General features: G+C 37.4%; 2 protein-coding genes across 2 annotated transcripts; both read left to right on the forward strand.

Annotated features, from left to right (window-relative positions):
• Positions 1-3,335: 3,335 nt before the first annotated feature.
• LOC114820974 (pentatricopeptide repeat-containing protein At1g80270, mitochondrial-like) lies at positions 3,336-8,846 on the forward strand. Its single transcript, XM_029092420.2, has 3 exons — positions 3,336-3,596; positions 4,597-5,194; positions 7,127-8,846. Exons 1-3 carry the CDS (start codon positions 3,562-3,564, stop codon positions 8,372-8,374), a joined length of 1,881 nt encoding a protein of 626 aa, XP_028948253.1. The 5' UTR covers positions 3,336-3,561; the 3' UTR covers positions 8,375-8,846.
• An 8,489-nt stretch (positions 8,847-17,335) lies between these two features.
• Positions 17,336-21,984, forward strand: LOC114820855 (uncharacterized). Its single transcript, XM_029092151.2, has 8 exons — positions 17,336-18,461; positions 18,581-18,713; positions 19,050-19,265; positions 19,476-19,631; positions 19,753-20,005; positions 20,602-21,002; positions 21,168-21,284; positions 21,379-21,984. The coding sequence occupies exons 1-8, from the start codon at positions 17,464-17,466 to the stop codon at positions 21,712-21,714; spliced, it is 2,610 nt and encodes an 869-aa protein (XP_028947984.2). The 5' UTR covers positions 17,336-17,463; the 3' UTR covers positions 21,715-21,984.
• Positions 21,985-22,125: the final 141 nt, after the last annotated feature.

Consider the following 22,125-nt stretch of genomic DNA (forward strand, 5'->3'; position numbering starts at 1 on the left):
TGTTATGCAAGGGCGCTCGTCAACTATATGACTTGTCGAGACAAGTGTTGTTCGCCATTCGGATTGGAAGAGCTTGGATGGAATGTGCCTCCTTGAGTAGTGGAATGGTGGTAAACTCTAGGCGCGAGATTTGAGTTGGGAAATGTCAAATCTGAGAAGAAATGTGGTGAAAATGCCCCCGGGAGCAGGCTTGCTCATGGGAACAGGCTGCTCAGTGCATGATGCATGTGAGTGCGAGGCTTGGGTCGTGGCTTTGGTGCCATGGGCCTTGGATGGTACGGCTTGGGTTTAGGCTCGTGCAAGCTTGGATGGCCCGGCTCAAGCCATGGTAGCGGTGCCATGGTGATCGGATCATATTTATATATATTTTTACTTCGAATTCACTCGTCTTTTCTTAGTTAGTTCCTTATATTTTTGAGCTATTTACGTTATTTTTGTGTTTATAGGATTTGTTTATGCAAAGAAAATAAAAATGGCACAAATGAGTTTTAAATAATAAATTCATCGAAAATTGCTTTAGTCGTTCTCATTTTGTCATGGGTTATTGGTAGAATTATGTCACGGATTATAGGTCATGGAAATTAGGCTAAATTTATTAGGTATGCATTAGAAATTATATGGCATTAGAAATTATATGATATATCTAAAATTGAAGTGTTTTGCAGTTGGTGAGTAAAGAAAAGAAACATAAAGAAGCTGCCTTTGCAGCTGGAACAAATGGAAAAAAAGGGATCCAAGAGACAGCAAAACGTGAAAGAATAAAATAAGGGAAGCTGCCTTTGGGCAGTGGAAAAATAAGAAGAAAAAGGAGAATCCAAGGCATGAGACACGGGGGAATAATAGTGGAACAAAAAGAATGGCAGAAAATAAAGATAAACTTGCGGGGAGACAGTGGGGCGACAGAAGCCAGTGTGCAGCATAAAATAAAGGGAAGAAAAAGTCATACAGGGCCAGCGGGAGAGAGGTGCAGGAGAATAAAAAGAAGACGGGCTGTCTTGGAAGGGAAGAGGAGGGGGAGAGCTGCCCTTTGGGGCAGCGTGAAAAGAGAGCAGCAAGAAGCTGCGAAGGAGAGCAGCACTTGCTGCTGTGCAGCGTGGAGGAAAAAGGGGACAGAAACTGCACCTTTGCAGCCTTGGCAGCGTGTGAAACAGAGGAAGAAGGCTGCTTGGGGCAGCTGAGAAAAGAAGGAAAAAAATAAAAGAAAGGGGCTTCTTGTGCAGCTTTGAAACCGAGAAAAGGTTGCCCTTGCAACCTCGGCACAGAAAAAGAAGCGAGAGCACGGACAGAAACATAAGCAGCAAGCTTCTCCTCTTTCGGTTTAAACTTTCCAACTTATATTTTACTTTTGGTTAAATGTTATAATAATGTGTAATTAAATTTATGTTGGTTAGAGGTTAATTCGAAACCATGAATATATTTGTAATATGAATTGATTACCTTCGGTTGTGATTTCATAAGTTGTGTTTTCAATTTACTTATCCGTTCGTATAAAAACTGATTTGTGTATGTTGGTTGAGAGTGCACGCTTAATTTACATGCATGAATTTGATGCTAGAATATAAGTGAATTTCACCTAATCGTTATGAACTTATTTTCACAAGTAGTAAAGGTTGCTAGTCACAATCACGTTAAGTAAATTCTTGGCAAGAGTATCATGCTTTTCATAGTTACGAATGCCTCGTCAATGCTTATAGTTTTCACAAAGTTTAATGATCTTTGATTGTATCTCTATTGTGCTTTTCACGTAGGGGACTTTTGAAGAATGTTTTGAATTGTTGTATGCGTTTTCCCGTCCAATTCAATAACTTAAGGAAAACTTGAAGATTAAAAAAGTGCTATTCACGGTTAATCTGAAGTGTTGAAATTCACAATTTATTAAATGAACAACTGGAAATCATTTTGTATGCAAGTATAACATGTGTGGAGAAGAACCCTCTAGCTAGTCCGTCATTTATCATTTTACCTTAATTTTATGTTTTTGTCAATTCTGTAATTTAATTAAGTTTAATTTACTTTTCATCAAAACCAAACACCCATCCATTATTAAATTATATTATTTAGTTAGTTTTCTTTATTGTTAGTCTTTTAATTTAATTTCCGTCCATTTCAGTTCCTAGTGTTTAATTTAATTGTTTTCATTATTTTGAGTTATTTTAAGTGTGTTTCGAGTTATTAGAGTTTTTAGCCTAGTTTTGTGTCCTTGAGTCTTATTTAATATTTTTAAGTTAATTTAATAGATTAGCAATCCCTCCTAATCCCCGGCCTAGAACGATACCCTACTTACATCTATACTACAATTGTCAAAAAGAGGGTTTAATTTGTGTGTTAACTTATTTTTCGCATCACATGGACCTCGTCGTGAGTAATGGTGATCGTGGTGGCCACCACGGTGGTTGCCTTAGTGGAGTCCAGTAGCGATGGTGCCTCTCCTATGATCACATTTAGCCTCGTGGATCGCAGTGGTCCCATTTCTTGAATATTGGAATTTTCTAAATTTCTAGCCATTGTATTTCTCTTTTACGTTTTATCAAAGTATCTTTGCAAATAAAAAATTCTAATAATAAGAACGTACGAAAAATCTACAAGTGGACAAGACAATAGAAAAACCTTTTGATGCGGGAGTCTTCTATGAGTGTGTGACTCTTCTCTCAATGAAAGCACCAATTTGTGGATGCAAATTTCTTCCTCCTTGATCTTGGACAAAATTGCACTTACAAAACAATTAACACATTTGGTTAAGGCCTAAAGCCTCACACGCCCACAATGAATTGGGAGGGGGGGATGGGAGAGGGGCTTTGGCCAAAGAACCTCAGATGCCAAAGTTAGAATTTAGAGAAAAAAATGTTTTGGAGAGTTTTTGGAAGTTTTGCAAGAGTATTGGAACTTAGGTTTTTAGAGAAAATGAGGTTGAATATATAAAGCATGGACGGCCCTTGGGAGAGAGGCTAACTAGCCTCTTGTGTATTTTTTTGGGTGCAATTGGTGATTTAATTGGCAATTAATGGATTAATTAGGTAATAAATCCATTAATTAGCCAATTAACATAATTTAAAAGGAATGTTTTAGAGGTTATGAAATAATTACCTAGTGGAGAATATAGGATGAGGACGGATAAAATAATTTTGAATTTATTACCTATTTTGGGCATATTTGACTTGGTTGAGGATGATTGCTCACTGTTTGCGCGTATGATTTCTGATATGCCTCAAGAGTATTTTTGTCCTCCTCTATCCAAAATCCACGTGTCACCTCTCGATTATTTTTGGCTCCACACGAATATGCTATTAAACAACTAAATTGCAGTATACAAGTCACCCAACGATTTTATTAATTAATTATTGAAAGAAATTAAAAAAAAAAGAAAAAAAGAAAAAAAAAACTCATAATTAATAGACCCACGATACAAGAAAACGAAAAACCCGTAAGTCCCGAAATCAGAATTCCCAAAGGCAAAGGGAGGGTTTTAGGGTTTAAGGGACTGAGCTACTCAACGACCACCGCCATTTCCATTTTACCTGTGACTCTGAGTGTTAGGGTGTTTCTGATTAGCCGACTGTCGCCATGTGGGCTCTCCGCCGTGCTTCTCTTCCTCTCAGGTACATACTCTCTCCCCCTCGCTCTTGGGTTCAGTGGGCCTATCTTAATCACCCATTTGTTAATCAGAAGGTGGGAGAGAATAATCTGAACGATTGCAGGTTTTACGGTTCATCTTAATCATCTGATGTGCAAATGGCTTCTTTGTTTTTATTTTATATTTAATTTTGCTTACTATTGTTAGTTTATCTTCCGTATGCAATGAGTTAATCTTTTCAAGGAATGATTTGTTTTACCTTGAATTTAAAACTCATTATTTTCATGTTTATTGAAAGGAAGAGATAATTTTTTGAAGGGGATTAGAATGGAATTCATTTTCTTGGCGCCATCTTTCGAAAAGCACAAACAAAAACAGAGGAGGAAAAAATTGAATTCATGGAGTGAGGGAGATTGTTAAAAATTGAAATTTATCTTACTTCGATCCAGACTGTAAAAAATTTTCTGTCACATTATGGGATACTTTGCAGCAACATCGTTTCTGCTGTTGGTTAGGTTTAAGTAACTTAGTACTATGGTCTAGTGGTATTCCTCTTCACTTGTAAGTGAGAGGTCTTAGGTTCGATTCTCGCCAAAGGAGAATTTGAACCACATTATTGCTAGTCCATGTGAGGCTAATCCCACTCCTCCTCTGCCTTAGTGTAGATAATATCATTTGTTCAAAAAATTAAAAAAAAAAATCATTTATGCTGTTGATTCTCTCTTGTTCTCTTTCTATAGAGATTAACTGCTAGAGCAGCTACCCTTGTTTCCGAGCGTTTCTTGGGAAGCAATTTATGTTTCTTTTGTCTCAAAGGATTTCATAATATGGATGTACTAATAGAAGCTTGACAATGTCATCCTCTTAAATTTTAAATGTAAATCTCTTTTAGTAATATATGTCCTGCTACTTTTTTTTTTTATTCAGGATGTTTTCAAATAAAATCTGGATCTTTTGGTTATGTTATGTTGTTGGTTCTTTTCGGTTGGAATATATATGAGACTTAGCTTTCCTTTTGCGTCCAGGAACCAAGCTTTCAACATAGGAACTTCTCGTGCATGCTGTGCTAATTTGGAGCTACCAATTACTGACAGACATGAGGATGTTTGTTTTCTTGAGTCCTGTAAATCATTGCCCGATGGATGTCTGCCTTCCAAGAGACTATACCACACAACACATGTTTCTTGGAATTTCTTCACAGGCACACGCAGCCTTTCTTCACAAGCTGGTGCAAAAAGCACTGGCGAGGAAGATGATTTGGAAGATGGGTTTTCTGAACTTGAAACACCATCTAGTGCTGAAGCAATTCCAGAGAGCAGTGCAAAGGATGAAAATGAAGATGAATTAATTTCTGAACCAGAACTTTCTGAAGTTGAGGAAGACGTTAAGCCTTCCCAACATGAGATGGAGTTGTCAGAGACTGAGACTGATCCAAGTGAGAAAAGATCACCAAAGAAAGGAAACACTTTAGCACTTTACAAGGCCATATTATCTTGCCCAGGTACCTCTATTCATGGTGCTCTTGATAAGTGGGTAGAAGAAGGAAATGAAATAGACCGAGCAGAGGTATCAATGGCCATGCTCAATTTTCGTAGGCGTCAAATGTATGGGAGGGCATTACAGGTGATTTGACTTGATTTTCTATTGACACTCAAGAATTCGTAAACTACACAATAATCTCAAAAGTTTCACTTTGGTCTTAGCTGCTTTATACTTTCTCACTTAATTTAGTTCAGATTGTTTTGAATTGTTTTATTTATATAAATAAGGCAACATAGCTGATTAAGAAAAAAAAAAAAGCAGAGATATTTCAACATAACTGCTGCTATGTGAGCCTGTCCGCGTCATCTTGCATGATTTTGTGGTAGGAAATTGTCAAATATAGCAGTTTGATCAATTTAAAGTATCCATATATAGCAGTTATTGTTTTTTGTTTTGGTGTCAAACGTTATGTTCCACATGCTGATGAAGTAGTATTCTATCACATCTCGAGCTTAGGTTTTCTGACTGTCTGTAAGCATTGAACACAATGTCCCTAAGGGCATCACTAACTATTACATCAATGAAAAGGATTTTGGTGCATGGGTTGGTGTTTGAGTATGGTTTTGATGGGCTTAGAACGATAGAAATTTGAAGAAGAAAATGTTTAGAGAACAAAGAAGGTTAGGACAGCAGTAATTTTACAGAATGCTTGGAGAAGAATTTAGATAAAAGAGATAACAAGGCTCCAAACCTTTAGCAAGCACTTAAATTGCAAATGAATTTACGTTAAGGAACTATTACAATGATTAATATTTCTTTCATTCTTTTGAAACTTTTGAGTAAAGTAAATTATAGATTCGTGATCCCATAGGGTCCTGTATTGTTTTAGAGTCTGCATTAAAGTCATTGCTTCCATAATTCTATTTAACTTCCCTTTTTTTTATAATCTTTTTCATGTATTATTGAGGTCCAGTTATTATGGTTCACTGGTCATCGTTTAACATGATTGTTGTAGGCATAATTGTTTGATTTTCGGCTTGTAATTTGTTTTGTTAATTTTAATTCTTCTAATTTTCACTTACTCAAAAATGCGAGAGGGTTTCAATTTTGAATGTGGTTTGTGCTTTCTGGTTCTAGTACTCACAATTGAGAATTCCGTTCCTCTAAATTAAATTAAATTAAGTTGAAAAAAGGGAAGTGCAATTTGGGTTGCTGAATGGCATGGCGGATAAATACTAATCATGCTGATAGACTTTCTGTTTGTAGGCCATTTTTTTTCCTCTTGAATCTTTATTTGTCTTTTCTTAAGTTAGTTTTCTTTCTTTAATGCATGTTTTCGGAAATTAGGTTGCATAATTTAAAATTGTATTTGCATTTCTGTTACAGAAGTTTTTCTATTGAGTGCATGCAAATTTTTTGTATGACTTTTGATCATCCATTAAACTATATTACCTAGGAAAGGCCTTTTGTCAATGTGCATAGAAGTATTCTAGCATTTGATACACTCATCTGGTCTTTCTCGCATGGAATAGCCTCTTGTTTTGATATATTATGTTGTAATCATGACACTCTTCGCTTCTTTGTTTCTTTTTGTTTGTTGGTTTAATTGTACTTGAAGGAGGACCGTTACATATTTTTCAATTAGTCAATGACAATGGCTTATGGCTGGACCTTTTGGTTTTCTTTTTTGTTAAAATTAATGGTCATATCATTAAATTTATTTCGTTGAGTCCCATTTTTATGATGACAGGTAAAGAAAAGTTGACTTGGAAGTCTTGAGTTGTCCGTGCCTTAATGAAATTCTGTAGACTTGGGTTGAAAGTGACCGTGAACTCTGATTTGGCAACTTATGCTTCCATTTGTTCATCTTATAGTTTGATTTAAAGCAGAATAAATTTGTGATAGTTTTACTTTCTTTTCTTTTCATCTTTTCCCTCGATAGATATATAATGAGAAAGGTAGTAGCTTCTTGCGCCACAAGTGCATCTTCTTTTCTTGTGTTTGTTTCCCGGTTCTCTAAAAGTATGAATTTCGTGGTCATGGAATTTTACTATTGTGTGATGCACTTTGCAGCTTTCAGAGTGGTTGGAGGAGCATAAGAAGATTGAATTTAATGAAAGAGATTATGCATCTCGTCTTGACTTAATTGCCAAAGTACGTGGCCTCCAGAAGGCAGAAAATTATATTGAGAAGATTCCAAAATCCTTTAGAAGTGAGGTAATCTACCGAACCCTGTTGGCGTACTGTGTCTCTACCGGAAATATGAAGAAAGCCGAAGAAGTTTTCAACAAAATGAAGGACCTAGAATTCCCAGTCACAGCATTTACTTGCAACCAGTTGCTACTCCTCTACAAGAGGCTTGACAAGAAGAAAATAGCAGATGTATTACTGTTAATGGAGAAAGAAGATGTCAAGCCAACTACCTTCACATATAAAGTCCTAATAGATACAAAAGGCCAGTCAAATGACATAACTGGAATGGAGCAAGTTTATGAGACAATGAAGGCGGAAGGCATTGAGCCAGACCTGAGCACAAAAGCCACCTTGGCTAGACACTATGCCGCTAGTGGGCTTAAAGAAAAAGCTCAGGCGGTTTTGAAGGACATGGAATCTGGAAACTTAAAACAGAATCGTTGGGCTTGTCAATCTTTGCTTCCTCTTTATGCTGAGTTGGGAGATGCCAACGAAGTAGGGAGAGTTTGGAAGGTTTGTGAATCAAATCCTCTGTTTGTAGAGTGTTTGGCTGCAATCGAAGCATGGGGAAAGTTGAACAAGATTGAAGAAGCAGAAGCAGTTTTTGATAAGCTGTTAAAATCAGGGAAGAAACTTTCTTCCAAGCATTATTCTGTGATGTTGAAGGTGTATGCAAACAATAAAATGCTTGACAAGGGTAAAGATCTTGTCAAGCGTATGGCAGATGACAATTGCGAGATTGGCCCCTTAACTTGGGATGCACTTGTGAAACTCTATGTGGAAGCAGGTGAGGTTGAAAAGGCTGATTCTATTTTGCAGAAGGCTGCCCAGAACAACCGAAAGAAGCCAATGTTCACGTCTTATATGACAATTATGGAACAATATTCGAAGAGGGGGGACGTCCATAACGCAGAAAAGATATTTTATAGGATGAGACAGGCTGGTTATACGGCTCGGCTTCGTCAGTTCCATTCTCTTATTCAGGCCTATATAAACGCCAAGGCTCCGGCTTATGGAATCTGGGAGAGGATGAAGGCAGATAATATCTTTCCCAACAAATCTGCACTGGTACAGTTGGCACAAGTTGATCCATTTAAGAAGACAGCGGTGTCGGATTTGCTTGATTGAGCAATTTGAGGTTGCTTCTGCTATCTTTGGAACCGGTAATTTAAATTTCTAGTTCAAATCCTGGATCTATGAGCAACTATCTACTATTAAAAGTCTGTAGGCTCAGCATATTGGGTTTATTATGTTTTTCTATATAGAGTTTGCAATCTTATATTCAGAAGTTATTTCCCCATGCTGGAGGATCTCTTTGTTAATGTATGAGTCTGTGAAAACCTTGCGGGTATTGAGGGACGTCGTTTAACCTTCTTGCTGACTGCAAGGTTGCCGGGCATGAATGCGCAACGTCAGATTCTCAAGAGGAATTCTTAAGCTCGCTCATCTCTTCTAGGCAGTAGGAACTCTTGATTTTGGGACACATTGGTACAAGTAAATGTTTTGCTCATTCTAGTCTACTGGTATGCATGCTTGAATCGTTTCACATTTTTATTTCATTTCCTTGAACAAGAAAATGGAAACCTTTTGTTTTCCCTCATTGTCGTGTCATTGATTGAAATTGAATGGCTTTATACAAAGCATGAAAGCACTGCTACTTGGTGGATGCTTATTCAGAAAGCAGACTACTGAATGCGTTTTTGGTGAAGGTGTTTTTGGGTTTTAAAAGCACTTGAAAATACAAGAAAGACCAGTTACGTGCTTCTTGCGAGTAGCACTTCAAGTGCTTATCTAGAATTCACTTGCATTTTCAAAAGAACTTTCCATTCATTTTAGAACACTTCACTTCTAACTTCCCTAACAAACATATATTTAGAAATGATTTATGGGTTGTCAAAAGTTGTTTTAGCCTTTTCAGGAGCAAATCTCAAACATCACCCTAAAAAACGACTAGATATTGAAATATTAAAATATTAAAATTTAATGCGGACGAGAGTGGAAAGTGTTTTTCATCACATCTTGTGGGCAGCAGTGCACTACCTCGAATAAAGACGATACGACTTACATAAAGGTGGTCATCGAATCCAATTCCAGGAATCAGGATTGAGCTGTTGTATTTAGTTCAGCCAAATTTTATTCCCACTCGGACCACTTCTTTAATATATATATATATATATATAGAGGAACCTTAAAGGGTATCCCATTTTTATGAAGAAAATATGAGGATTAGTTGTGGGGTCATCCCACTTCGAATTTTAATGATTCGAACCGTTTATTTTTTTAAGTTGCACCTCATAGATCATCCTTACAAAACATTAGCCAAATCAGAAATATTTAAGGCATCTAATTGAGTTCAAAGAAATGGATGAACACTATGTTCTAAAGAAAACATTTAAAATTCTGAGGCAATTATAGACCATGGGGAGCAATTCTGATTGGTCAATAAAAATATATTTCAATACAATTTCTTTTTTATTTTTCCTTTGTTTAGCCAATCTATCATGATAAGTAAAGAGGGGTAAAGTCACTTTGTGTTGATTGTTTTCTAAATGTAAGTTTTCTTCTTCTACATGTAAAAAAGGAATAAATTAATTAATCAAAGTGGATTGAATTGAATTTTTGTAAAGATGATCTATGAATCGAGGCTTACAAAATCGACGATTCGGATCGTTAAGTTCGATGTGGAGTGAGTCATAATCCCCATTATTTTGAAGAAAAAAAAGGGTGGATCCCGGGCCTATATATGTGTGTGTCTAAATTACATATTAATAAAACCTTCTTTGACAACTAAAAGAGGGTAATGTAATTTATTGTAATATCTAACTTTAACTAATTTGTATATGGGTTTTTATCACAAATGGTCCCTGAAATTGGCCTAACTCATCATGTTGGTCCCTCAATTTGAAAATCAATCAATGTCGTCCCTGAAATTGACTACTGCACATCAATTTGGTCCTTGCCGTTTAATCCGTTAAGTTTTATGTTAGTTTGCTGACAGGGCATACAAGTAGAGCCCACGTGTCCAATTAAGTAGTGCCATGTGGAAAAAATCTATAAAACCATAAAAAGATGAATTTAAAAACCCATAAAAAAATTACCCAAAACTAAAAAAGAAAAAAAAAAAGAAAAAACAAGAAGATGAAGCAGGCAGCATCATCGTCTTCCTAAGATCCCACAACCCAGCCACCACTTATGCCAGATCCCAACCAGCAACCACTCCTTCTAAATCCCAACCACCAGCCACAACCCCTTGATTCTTCGACTCTGTTCGTTGATCTATTGGCTCGACCAGCCACCCATTCTCCCTTCACATATCCTTCCATAGACCAGGCAGCGGCGTAGCCTGTGTGCTGATGCGACATGTCTTATATTTGTCGGTCTACTTATAACGCCGCTTGCAATTTCGTTCTCTTTCTGCAACACCCACGTTGCTCCTCTTGAACCCATATTCTTGCTTTCTCCACTCTCTTACAGCAACACACACTCTCACACTGAGTTCTTGGAAGGGCTCTACAACGATGTTGCCAGAACGAGAGCAAGAAATGCCTCTTAGACTGGATTTTTTTTATAATTATTTTATTTGGCTAAATAATAATACATGGCACTAAATCATTGGTTGTGTTGGCCACATGTGTGCTACGTCAGCAAACTAACGAAAACTTGACGGAATTAAACGGCAAGGACCAAGTTGATTTGTGGTAGGCAATTTCAGGGACTACATTGATAGATTTTCAATTTCAGGGATCATTTTGATGGTGAGGGTCAATTTCAAGGATCATTTGTGATAAAACCCCTTTGTATATTTATTGGCTGATAATTTTGCTTGGATAATATTTGTGTCACGCCCCGATCCCGACCTACATCCAGGATCGACATGTGACATCACCAAATACTCGTATCTCTAACTTACCCTACCTCCGAGATATGGCAAAGCACAACTCGAGAATTGAATCGCATAGTAATTTATCGTATACTTTATGGCTGCATCTAACCTCCTCATTAGGCTGCCTACGTACCCTAAACAGAGATCAAGTCATTCGTAGTTCGTCATACATTATACTTGAACAATCATCACATAATTCACTAAATCTCCACACAATACCACATTTCAGGGCATGCAACATTGCAAGGAACAGTCGACGAAGCACAACATTATTCTCTAGCCATATTGGTCAACGAGTCTAATCATAATGACAACAATCATAACCAACATCATTCCACAATCACATCAATCAATAACACACACAATACATCGAAATGCAGGGCTAGAGCAACACAGTTCGGCCAAAGCCTACATCTCTGAAGCTGAAATCAAATCCAAGGAACCAACAAGTCAGATGATGCGATTTCGGACCACTCAACGAAATCTATCAACATCGGGTTCCTGACCACTCAACAAAACCAAGACACCAAAGGGGAATCCGGACCACTCAACGGAATCCAAACCAGGATACAATTCTAGACCACTCAACGGAATCGCGGAGTAGAAGGGATTCCAGACCTCTCAACGAAATCCGAGTGGATACGATTTCAGACCACTAAAAGGAATTGCATAGTACAATGCATATCGAACCACTCAATGAAATCCAAGCTGGATACGATTATGAACCACTCAACGGAATCTAGACGGAGCATGGAACCAGACAACTTAACGAAAACCCAACGGAAGCCCAATTCCGAATCACTCAACGGAACCGAGTGGAAGTCCAAGGAATATAGCAACGCTTGAAGAACAAGACATGAAACATGTACTCAAAATACAAAAGCTCAACGAAACAAAAAATGGAACCAATAATAAGGTACACAATTAGAACGGCTCGATGAAACGAGAAATGAAATAGTGATATGATATGTGAAACAAGTTTGGGCTATGTTCCTGGCCTCTAGAAGAGTGTTTTGGTGGGGGTAATTGAAGGATTTAGCTTTAGGCTTTGAGGAATCGCTGCCAAGAAACCATCGGTGTCACCGTCGCCAAACACCACGAAATTGGGCCAATTTTTGTCGAATCTTGGGTGAAAAATGAAAGAGAAGAAGTATGGTGGTGATTGCAGGTGATGGTTGGGTGAATTTCGCCTGAAAAATGCTTGAGAACTGCCGGATTCCAATCAGATCAAGGACGAGTTTGCGCGGGTTGAAGGGGGTCCGGGTTGGTTCCCCTCATTCTCTTCTCTCCTTTCCCTCCTTTCTATTGTCTCTCCTTGGTTTGTCTTTCTCCCCTCCTCTCCTAACTGGTCCGTCCCCTTTTTTTTCTCTGATTAGGCAGCCAATGCCCTCCCTCATTTCTGTCCCACACCTCCCCTTCTCTGGTTGGTCTCTCCCTTCCATTTTTTCCCCCAGCCACTCTTGTGGCTTCCTTTCACCAAGACAAGGCTCCCATAAATCTGGAGCCATCCAGATTCATAGTAAAATGACTATTTTGCCCCTACCTTCGTTCGTTTATAACTCCAAATTCCATTATGTTCGCGCTCACACATTTGTATCGACACGTACCATCCAAACATGTAAAGAAATGTAGAAAAATGTGTAGGAATAAAATACGACCACGTAGAATTCCGTTTAGTTCATTAAGGGCGTTTTTGTCCTTTTACTTATAAAAAAAATATACGCCATAAGTCTGAAAGCGTTAAAACTACGAATATGAATACGAAATATGAGATACGTAATTTTAAATAGTGAAATCCGGGAACGGGATTTCACAGTTTGAGTACTCACCTTTTGATTTTGTTTAATGATAAATTAACACCTATTTTATTATTTTAAAAATAATAATGGGCATGTCATTAGTTTTTCTTAGGCCTTAAAAAATAAGAAACAAGTGACAATTTTTTATTGGGCCAAATCAAAAAGTTAGAAAGTGAGTACATAGAATACTTGCTAATGAGTACCTAAACATTTTCCATTTTGTTTAGTATTTCATCCAATGATAATGAATTTTTTTAAGGTGTTCTTGGTTGTGTCGAAATGTCTTAAAAGGGATGAGATTTTTTTCTCTCAAGGTCCTCCTGCACTGGATTTATTTGAGTACATGTTATATGGGTCTAAGTTGAAGGTTACTTGTGAAGAAAAATATGAAAACACTCGTCCATTTCATCATTCAAAATGTCTTCAATATAGTGGATAATCCTATCCTGATCATCTCTATCAAAATGAGGACTATTTAGATTAGTTATATATTACCCGTGCAAGCATAACATTTATATTTATATTTTTTACTTTTGGTGCAATGAAATTGTGAATTTGGGATGCAATATATACCATTTAATCTACTAGGACATTGTATACACCCGGATATACATCTGGTGCATTTTATAGCAAAGATCATATGAGTGCTATAAGAACAACGAGGTGTGTGCATCCCTGCAGAATTAGGGGCGAAACAATGTAGAAGGCCAGTTGGACCTACTTCTGTTTATTTATGTTATTTTTCACGCTACAACTGAGCCTGAATTTTAATCTCTCTCTTTCATATACTAATTCTCAATTCTGCCATTTAGTACTATTGTCTAGTAGCATTCCTCTTCACTTGTAAGTGAAATGTCTTAAGTTTGATTCTTGTCAAAGACAAATTTGACCATTAATTGCTAGTCCATTGTGAGGCTTAGCATTTAGCCCACTCTCCTACCCCTTAATATAGATAATATCGGTTGTTCCAAAAAAAACATATATACTCCCAATTTTTATATTTTTTAGTTTTCAATCCAAACAAAACAAAGGTTGATGTTTTAGTCCAATGCAGGCAACATATACTTCAAAAACAAGTTGTAGCAATGGCAAGAACAGACAAAGCTTTTATCCACCCCCCCACTAGATCATATATAGATGGCTGCCAAAATACATTTATGTTAAAAGTGTAAATAATAAATAGTATGTGTGTGTACGCGTACACAGATGATGGGCAGATACGTGCGTGCATGCATGTGCGGGAACGAATGGTGTCCGTTATATCGTCTTGGTGCACTCGGAGGAACCTGCCTGCGCGCAGACTCGTTTAGAAATATTTTAAAAATCATTGAAAATGTTTTGGGTGAAAGTATTTATGAGTTTTAAAAGTACTTAAAAGTGGATTTTAGAAGAAACACTAATTACGTATTTTTTACATGTAGCACTTCAAGTATTTTTTCAAGATTCACTTGCATTTTAAAAAGCACTTTCCAGTCATTTTAAAAACACCTCTCACTTCTAACTTCCCTAACAAACATGTACTTAGAACTGATTTATGGGTTGTCAAAAGTTATTTTAGCCGTTTCAAAAGCAAATTTCAAACATTACCCTTGAAAAACGACTGGATATTGAAATCTTAAAATTTAATGCTGAAGAGAGTAGAGAGTATTTTTCATCACATGGACATGGTTGTGGGCTGCAGTGCACTACCTCGAATAAAGACGATACGACTTACTGGTGGTCATCGAATTCACTTTAAGGAACCACGATTGAGCTGAAGTTGTATTTAGTTCACCCAAATTTTATTCCCACTCGGAAAACTTCCTCTATATATATGTATATAGACACACACATACACACACTAGTATATGCCCACACACAAAGTGTGTGAAATGTTGTATTTTTGTTGAGAGAGAAAGAGAGTGAGAGAGAACGTGGGAGAGAGATTTAATTTTTTTTTTATAATTTTTAAAAATTAGAAATGTTAAATCACCTGTAGGTGATGTTTAAACAAAAAACAACAAAATTTTATACGTTACTACCTTTAACTTTTTTGTTATGATAGAAGACTAAATAGTTTTTTTCACCATTTCTTGGTTGACATAGAGGTTTAGATAAGTAATTTATTGTAATCTATAACTGTTAACTAATTTGTATATTTATTGGCTCATAATTTCATTTGGATAATACTTGAGTACTCACCAGTGAGTAATCACTTTTTGATTTTGTCCAATGATAAATTAGCACATGTTTTGTTTAAATTAAAGGTTATTCGTGAAGAAAATATGAAAACTCTCATTCATCTCATCCTTAAAAATGCCTTCAGTATCCGAGCGGATAGTCCTATCCTAATCCCCTCTATATTGAGGCCTTAAAGTAACATTTATTTTGTTAAACTATTCCAAGGACTATTAGATTAGTAATATATTACCCGTGCGAGCAAAACATTTTTTTTTTTTTTGTTTTTTTTTTTTTTGGTGCAATGAAATTGTGAATTTGGAATGTAGTATATACCACTTAACCACATGACATTTATATACACCCAGATATAGTTTATAGCAAAGATGATATGAGTGCTATAAGAACAACGAGGTGTGTGCATCCTAGAATTAGAGCAGCTCCAGAGAAGTCAGGCAATAATCATTTGGCCTAGTGCCTAGCCTAAGTGACGCAAGGTTGACGATATCCTGACGTCAGCCATAATTTAAATTATTAAAAAATTATAAAAAAGCTATAAAAATTAATTAAAAACATACAAAATTATAATTTTTTTTTTAATAAATGCCTAATCATGTTCTTCCACTTTACACTAAATTTCAATATTTTCAAATACTTCCAACCAATCTTTTATTATTATCTGAAATTAAAAATAAAGTTATCTTTTATTATTTTATAATATAAAAAATACTAATATTTTAATACGAATTGCATGTGCTGTTCAGTTTAGGGTAGAGATGCACTTGGACAGTTACTATTCACTATAGACAATTACCGTTCATTTAATGAAATTGAGTTGCCTATTACTTAGGAAAGCCTAGCAACGGTGAAACTACTTTTAGGGGGGGGGAACAATGTAGAAGGCTAGTTGGACCTAATTTTGTTTATTTATGTCATTTTTCCCGCTACAATTGAACCTGAATTCTAACATCTATCTTTCACGTACCAACTCTTATTTTTTATTTTTATAGTTTTTATATTTTAGTTTTGAATCCCAACTAAAGAAAGCTCGATGTTTTTGCCCAATTTTAGCCCAATGCAGGTAACAGACATTTGAAAAACAAGTTGTGGCAATAGCAAGAACAGACAAAGCTTTTATCGACCCCTAGATCATAGATATATCTGACTATGTCAAATTGTAAATAATTAATAGTATGATGTATGTACGTGTCCACAGATGATGGGCAGATACGTGCGTGCATGCATGTGCAGGAACGAATGGTGTCCGTTATATAGTCTTGGTGCACTCGGAGGAACCCGCCTGCACAAATAGGACCCCGTACATTATCATGCACACTACTGTCCTCATGGCACATATTACGTGTACAATCAGCCGACAGCCGGCAGGTAAATGTCTACATATGCAACCGATGATGCTGACGCATTAAATCAAAATCCATAACAACAAATTATAATCGACAATGGAGGTAAATTTATACTTTTTTTTTTCTTGAATAAGCATTTTTATCTACACTGAGTGAGTGGGAAGTGCGTTAAGTCTTACAATGGGCAACCGATGATATTGTAGTTCAAATTCGTCTTTAGTGAGAATAATATCTAAGATCTCTTACTTACAAGTGAAGAAGAATAACACTAGATTATAATACTAAATAATGAATGTAAATTTGTATTGATTTCAATGCATAATAATAACGAATAATCAATGACGTAAATTTGTTGTGACGGATATTTGTGTTGTCAAGGAAAGAAACGGGATGGAAGAAAAATCGACATTGTCGAGAGAGAGAGAGAGAGAGAGAGCAATTTCGACATGAAAACGGTAATCAATCGGTGCGGTTTGGTCAGTTTTGGCTGAACCTTTTTGGCAATATCCATGAATGAAGTATCAACAATGGGAGCATTTTTGCTCATCACCATTTAGTGTGGTGTTTGTTTACCATTCTATTTATCATCATTAGATGAGTTTCAATTTCGAGATTCGTGTACTGGATAGGAATAAATCTCAAAATTAAAATTCATCTAACGATGATAAATAAGATGGTGAACATACACCACACTAAATGATGATGCGCAAAAATGTACTCATCAACAATACCTCTCCACAATCGCCAAGAAATGTCTCATCAAAACAACTGTTTATATAATAAATTACTATAGGATACAAATGATTTTAATTAGTATTTAATATTAATAAAAATATCGACGGATATATTGAATATCGATATCGGTCTGCAAACGTAACATTAAGGTAGAAGTCTTGGCGTGCACATCTTGTCATTCTGTTGTGTTGTGTTGTGTTGTATAAAGTATTATCATTGTTGCAATTGCATTAGCACAGTCTCTGTGTTTTCATTAATTCTCCAAAACATTATTATGAAATGACGACCCTCAAAATCTCCAAAAAACACCACAAGCATTTGAACAATCCATTCCCTTCCCCACCCACATCCCTCCCTCTCCTCCAAGGCAACCTCATCTTCAATTCCCAAACTCTCCGCCCTTCTTCGCCTCACCATTTCCCACTCGGCAACCATTTCCACCTCTCTTGGACCTCCACCGATGGCGGCTCTCTCTCCATTCACCACCGATCCCACCCCAAGAGAGCCCTCTGGTCCACCCTCCCCGGCCACCCTTTTGTTTCTGCAGCATTGGCCGAAACTGAGGTGGAAGAAAGCAGGGGCTCCTTCCTTGTCAGAGACACAAAGCTTCATCTGGTTTGCAATCACCAAACCATTCAGGAAATAAGGGTGATCAACAATCACGATCAGCTTCCAGATTCTCCATCTGGGTTTTTGGGATTCGATCGGAAACTGGATTCCCCAGTTACCCAATTCCAATTCCCGATCGTTCTTGTAACTGGCTGGGTTTTCAATACCAAAACAAGGACGAGGATTTCTCAGAGGGAATGTGAGGGGAAGGGGCCTTCTACTTGTGCAAAGTATTGGGTTTTCTTTGAGCAGAAAAACAGTGATCAGATTGGATTCCGGGTGAAGGTGGGACAGCCCAACTTTGAATTGAGCACAAAAGCTTGTCCAAGTAGTGGTGGTTCAGGAAGATACAAGGGTTTTCGGAGGAGGCTAGGCCGGTTTCAGAAGCGCCGGCTGCGGTGGTTCTGGTCATTTGCAAGGCCAAGAGGGTTTGTCCTGGTTTCCTCATCAGAGGAAGAGTTGGAGGAACTCAAGGCTCAAGAGTTCAAGGAATTCAACAGGGTTTGCTTGACATATTCGAGTGACGAAAATGAGAGGTTTTTCGGTTTTGGGGAGCAGTTTTCTCATATGGATTTTAAGGGGAAGAGGGTTCCCATTTTGGTCCAGGAACAAGGTATTGGGAGAGGTGATCAACCTATTACTTTTGCAGCTAACTTGATCAGCTATAGGTAAACACAAGGATATCTTAGCTCTTCAATTTTAAACCATGTTATAATTCTAATTTCTAAGTAGATTTTAACTAGACAAGTTTTGATTTTTGATACATTACTTTCCTTGCTCATTGCAGGGCTGGTGGCGATTGGAGTACAACGTACGCTCCTTCTCCATTCTATATGACTTCCAAGATGAGGTCTCTTTACCTCGAAGGATATGAATATTCCGTGTTTGATCTAACGAAGCACGATAGAGTTCAGATTCAGGTATATTGTTAGATAACCATTGCATCTTGCAGTCATACTGTCATAGTGTTATTGTAACTCTGGAACTGATTCAAACAAAACAACTACAAAATTTTGTGTTCGGGTCAAATAGATAACAAAAGGAAGATCTCAATGTTCTATTTCAATGAGTAGCAAGAATTAAGTTAGATTTTAGCCTTCACATATAATGCCAGATGAGTAAAGACTATTGCTTATAATGTAAATAAGGATCTAAGGATTTTGTTTAAAGGAAAGAAAACGACAACAAAAATGGTCTCATCTCATTTAAGATCTTAAACTTGCAGTTTCTGATTTTCTGTTTACTGGAGCTTGCAGATACATGGAAACTCAGTTGAAGGAAGGATATTGCACGGGACCTCACCATCTGAGCTCATTGAATGTTTCACTGAAACCATTGGAAGACCTCCCAAACTTCCCGACTGGATTATTTCCGGAGCTGTTGTTGGCATGCAGGGCGGTACAGAATCAGCTCGCCATATTTGGAATGAGCTCAAGACTTATGATGCTCCCATTTCAGCATTTTGGCTGCAGGTAATGCACGTCCCTGCACCAGAATTATATGCGTGAAAACAACTACAGACACACATGTTGAGATGATTTCTTTAGTTAAATAAATGATTATCTGCAACTGCTAACTTCCACCGGAGGCATGTTTTGGCATAAACTTCCAGAGTTTTGAATTACAGTGCTAGTATGACTACTGTACGTATGCTTCTTAACTTTGTAACAATTGTTGCACAGGATTGGGTGGGCCAGAGAGAGACGTTGGTTGGATCACAACTATGGTGGAATTGGGAAGTAGATTCAACAAGGTATAAGGGATGGAAAGAACTGGTTAAAGATCTTAGTGCTCAGCATATTAGAGTGATGACTTACTGCAACCCATGTCTAGCTCCGGTACTTATCTTGTGCCTCAATGACGCTCCTCTATAAACCCTTCTCGTACAATTCCCGCAATCACTCACCTGGTACCCATGAGTGTGTTTTATAACTTTAATAAACTTTTACTTGATTTCAGTGTCATGAGAAGCCAAACAGAAGGAGAAATCTCTTTGAGGAAGCAAAGAAGTTGGACATATTAGTGAAAGACAGGCATGGAGAAACGTACATGGTTCCAAATACAGCTTTTGATGTAGGAATGTTGGATTTGACACATCCCGATACTGGAAGTTGGTTCAAGCAGATTCTTCGAGCAATGGTGGATGATGGAGTCAGAGGATGGATGGCTGATTTTGGTGAAGGTCTTCCTGTGGATGCAACCCTCTATTCAGGTTCCAAATCCCAACTTGATTCTTCAAGAGTCCTTTTAATGTTACAATGGCCTCAGTCACTGTGTTACTTAATTCTAAGTGCAAAAGCATGAGCGAAACAGAACCTCTATGCATGATTTCACTTTTACTTATCTCTAGTAGCGAACAAATCAGGAAACACATAAGAGTCAAGAAAGCTGAGTGTCAAAAGATTTGGGTTGACAGAAACAGATAGGGCATTTGCATGCTGGACTGACTGTCTTTAGCCTGAAATGTTATAAAGCGGTTTCCCCTCCATCATTCATCACGATGTATAATATTACTATCTTATCAGATGAAACCTGGAAAATTTGTGCCATAAGCGATGGTGAAGGCTCAAACATGCCTCATGTTTTATATATTTATGAAAAGAATACAGAAAATTTTCCCCTCACATTGCACATGTTTTGAAAGTTGCATTCAGTCACTTAGAACTGTCAAATTGTTCTTTTAGAGCAACTTAGAATGCAAAGTTAATAGCCTTTTGTTTTGCACTTTACATCCCAATTCTAAGGCCCCGAATTCGGTCTCTTGCATGTGACTTTTCATAATCTAATAATTATAACTCGTCATTTCAGGTGAAGATCCTATTTCAGCCCATAACAAATACCCAGAGCTGTGGGCAAAAATTAACAGAGAGTTTGTGGATGAATGGAAAGCTATCCGTTCGAATGAGGAGAATGAAGACCCCGAAGATGCATTGGTCTTTTTTATGAGGGCGGGTTACAGAGATAGTCCCAAATGGGGGATGCTATTTTGGGAAGGAGACCAAATGGTAAGTTGGCAGACTAATGATGGAATAAAGAGTGCTGTTGTTGGCCTACTCAGTAGTGGACTTTCTGGGTATGCATTTAATCACAGTGACATTGGAGGGTACTGTGCTGTAAACTTACCTTTCATTAACTATCGAAGAAGTGAAGAGTTGCTTTTGCGATGGATGGAGCTAAATGCTTTCACGACTGTTTTCCGGACGCATGAAGTAAGTTCAAATCTGCAACTTGAAATACAAAAGAAGCATCATCATTATCATTAACCATTGTCAAAGAAAGCTAAAGCTACAATGTTGATGTTCCTGAATAAAACCTTCATACGCTTACGTTCTATGATGTTATCAGCTACTGATTTAAACATCTTGTGCAACTAGGGAAACAAGCCATCTTGCAACAGCCAATTCTACTCAAATGACCGAACTCTGTCGCATTTTGCACGATTGGCTAAGATTTATAAAGCTTGGAAGTTCTACAGAATCCAGCTTGTACAGGTAGTTCCATGACTTCTTGTACACTACACTAGTTTACAGCATCTAGCAACTTCGCCAGAAAATATGACTAGTTGTTTAACTCTTTGAATCACAGGAAGCCGCTGAAAAAGGTCTGCCTGTATGCCGCCACCTATTTCTGCATTACCCAGATGACGAACACGTCCATAACTTGACCTACCAGGAGTTTCTAATCGGCACCGAGATTTTAGTGGTGCCAGTTCTAGACAAAGGCAAGAATAATGTGAAGGCCTATTTTCCAAGAGGAGAAACTTCTTGTTGGGAACACATATGGAGTGGAAAACAATATTCAAAACAGGGTTCCGAAGCAACGGTAGACGCGCCGATTGGGTGTCCTGCTGTATTTGTTAAGACTGGCTCCATTGTTGGACAGACGTTTTTGAAAAATCTTAGAGATCTGAAGATTCTTTAGTGTTCGTCATATGTGCAGCTCTGCTAATCACTTGTCTAATTTCACGTTCTGAAAATGTACCTTCCATAGTCATTTTTTGTGTTATGGTGGTGGTTTATGGGGGAAGGAGGGTACAGGGAAACCAATTAGCAGCATTTCATCTGGCATGTTGGGCCGATTGATACCCATTTCGTTTTTGTTTTTGCTTTTTATGTTAGAGACGGAGGAAACGAGATGTACAAGAAAAGACGCAAAACGAAAAATAGAAACCAAAAACACTTTCCTCTCTCCCATCATGTTTCCCCATTCCTCCTTTTGCTGTACGGTTTTCTCATATTGAAAAATGAAATAGTTATCAAACGAAACACACAAGCATATAATTCAGAAAACAACGGATTTTGGCCTTGAATTTCTTTCCGCCCCAAGTGTTTT

The sequence above is a fragment of the Malus domestica genome, chromosome 14 (assembly GCF_042453785.1).
Source record: "Malus domestica chromosome 14, GDT2T_hap1".
Lineage (NCBI taxonomy): Eukaryota > Viridiplantae > Streptophyta > Magnoliopsida > Rosales > Rosaceae > Malus > Malus domestica.

Bases quoted from the DNA above. Each gene is read 5' to 3' on its own strand.
- LOC114820974 (XM_029092420.2), top strand. From the start codon at position 3,562: ATGTGGGCTCTCCGCCGTGCTTCTCTTCCTCTCAG. The intron at 3,597-4,596 runs GTACATACTCTC...TTTTGCGTCCAG, and splicing joins CGTGCTTCTCTTCCTCTCAG to GAACCAAGCTTTCAACATAG. The intron at 5,195-7,126 runs GTGATTTGACTT...TGCACTTTGCAG, and splicing joins TGTATGGGAGGGCATTACAG to CTTTCAGAGTGGTTGGAGGA.
- LOC114820855 (XM_029092151.2), top strand. From the start codon at position 17,464: ATGACGACCCTCAAAATCTCCAAAAAACACCACAAGCATTTGAACAAT. The intron at 19,632-19,752 runs GTACTTATCTTG...ACTTGATTTCAG, and splicing joins GCAACCCATGTCTAGCTCCG to TGTCATGAGAAGCCAAACAG. The intron at 20,006-20,601 runs GTTCCAAATCCC...TCGTCATTTCAG, and splicing joins GGATGCAACCCTCTATTCAG to GTGAAGATCCTATTTCAGCC.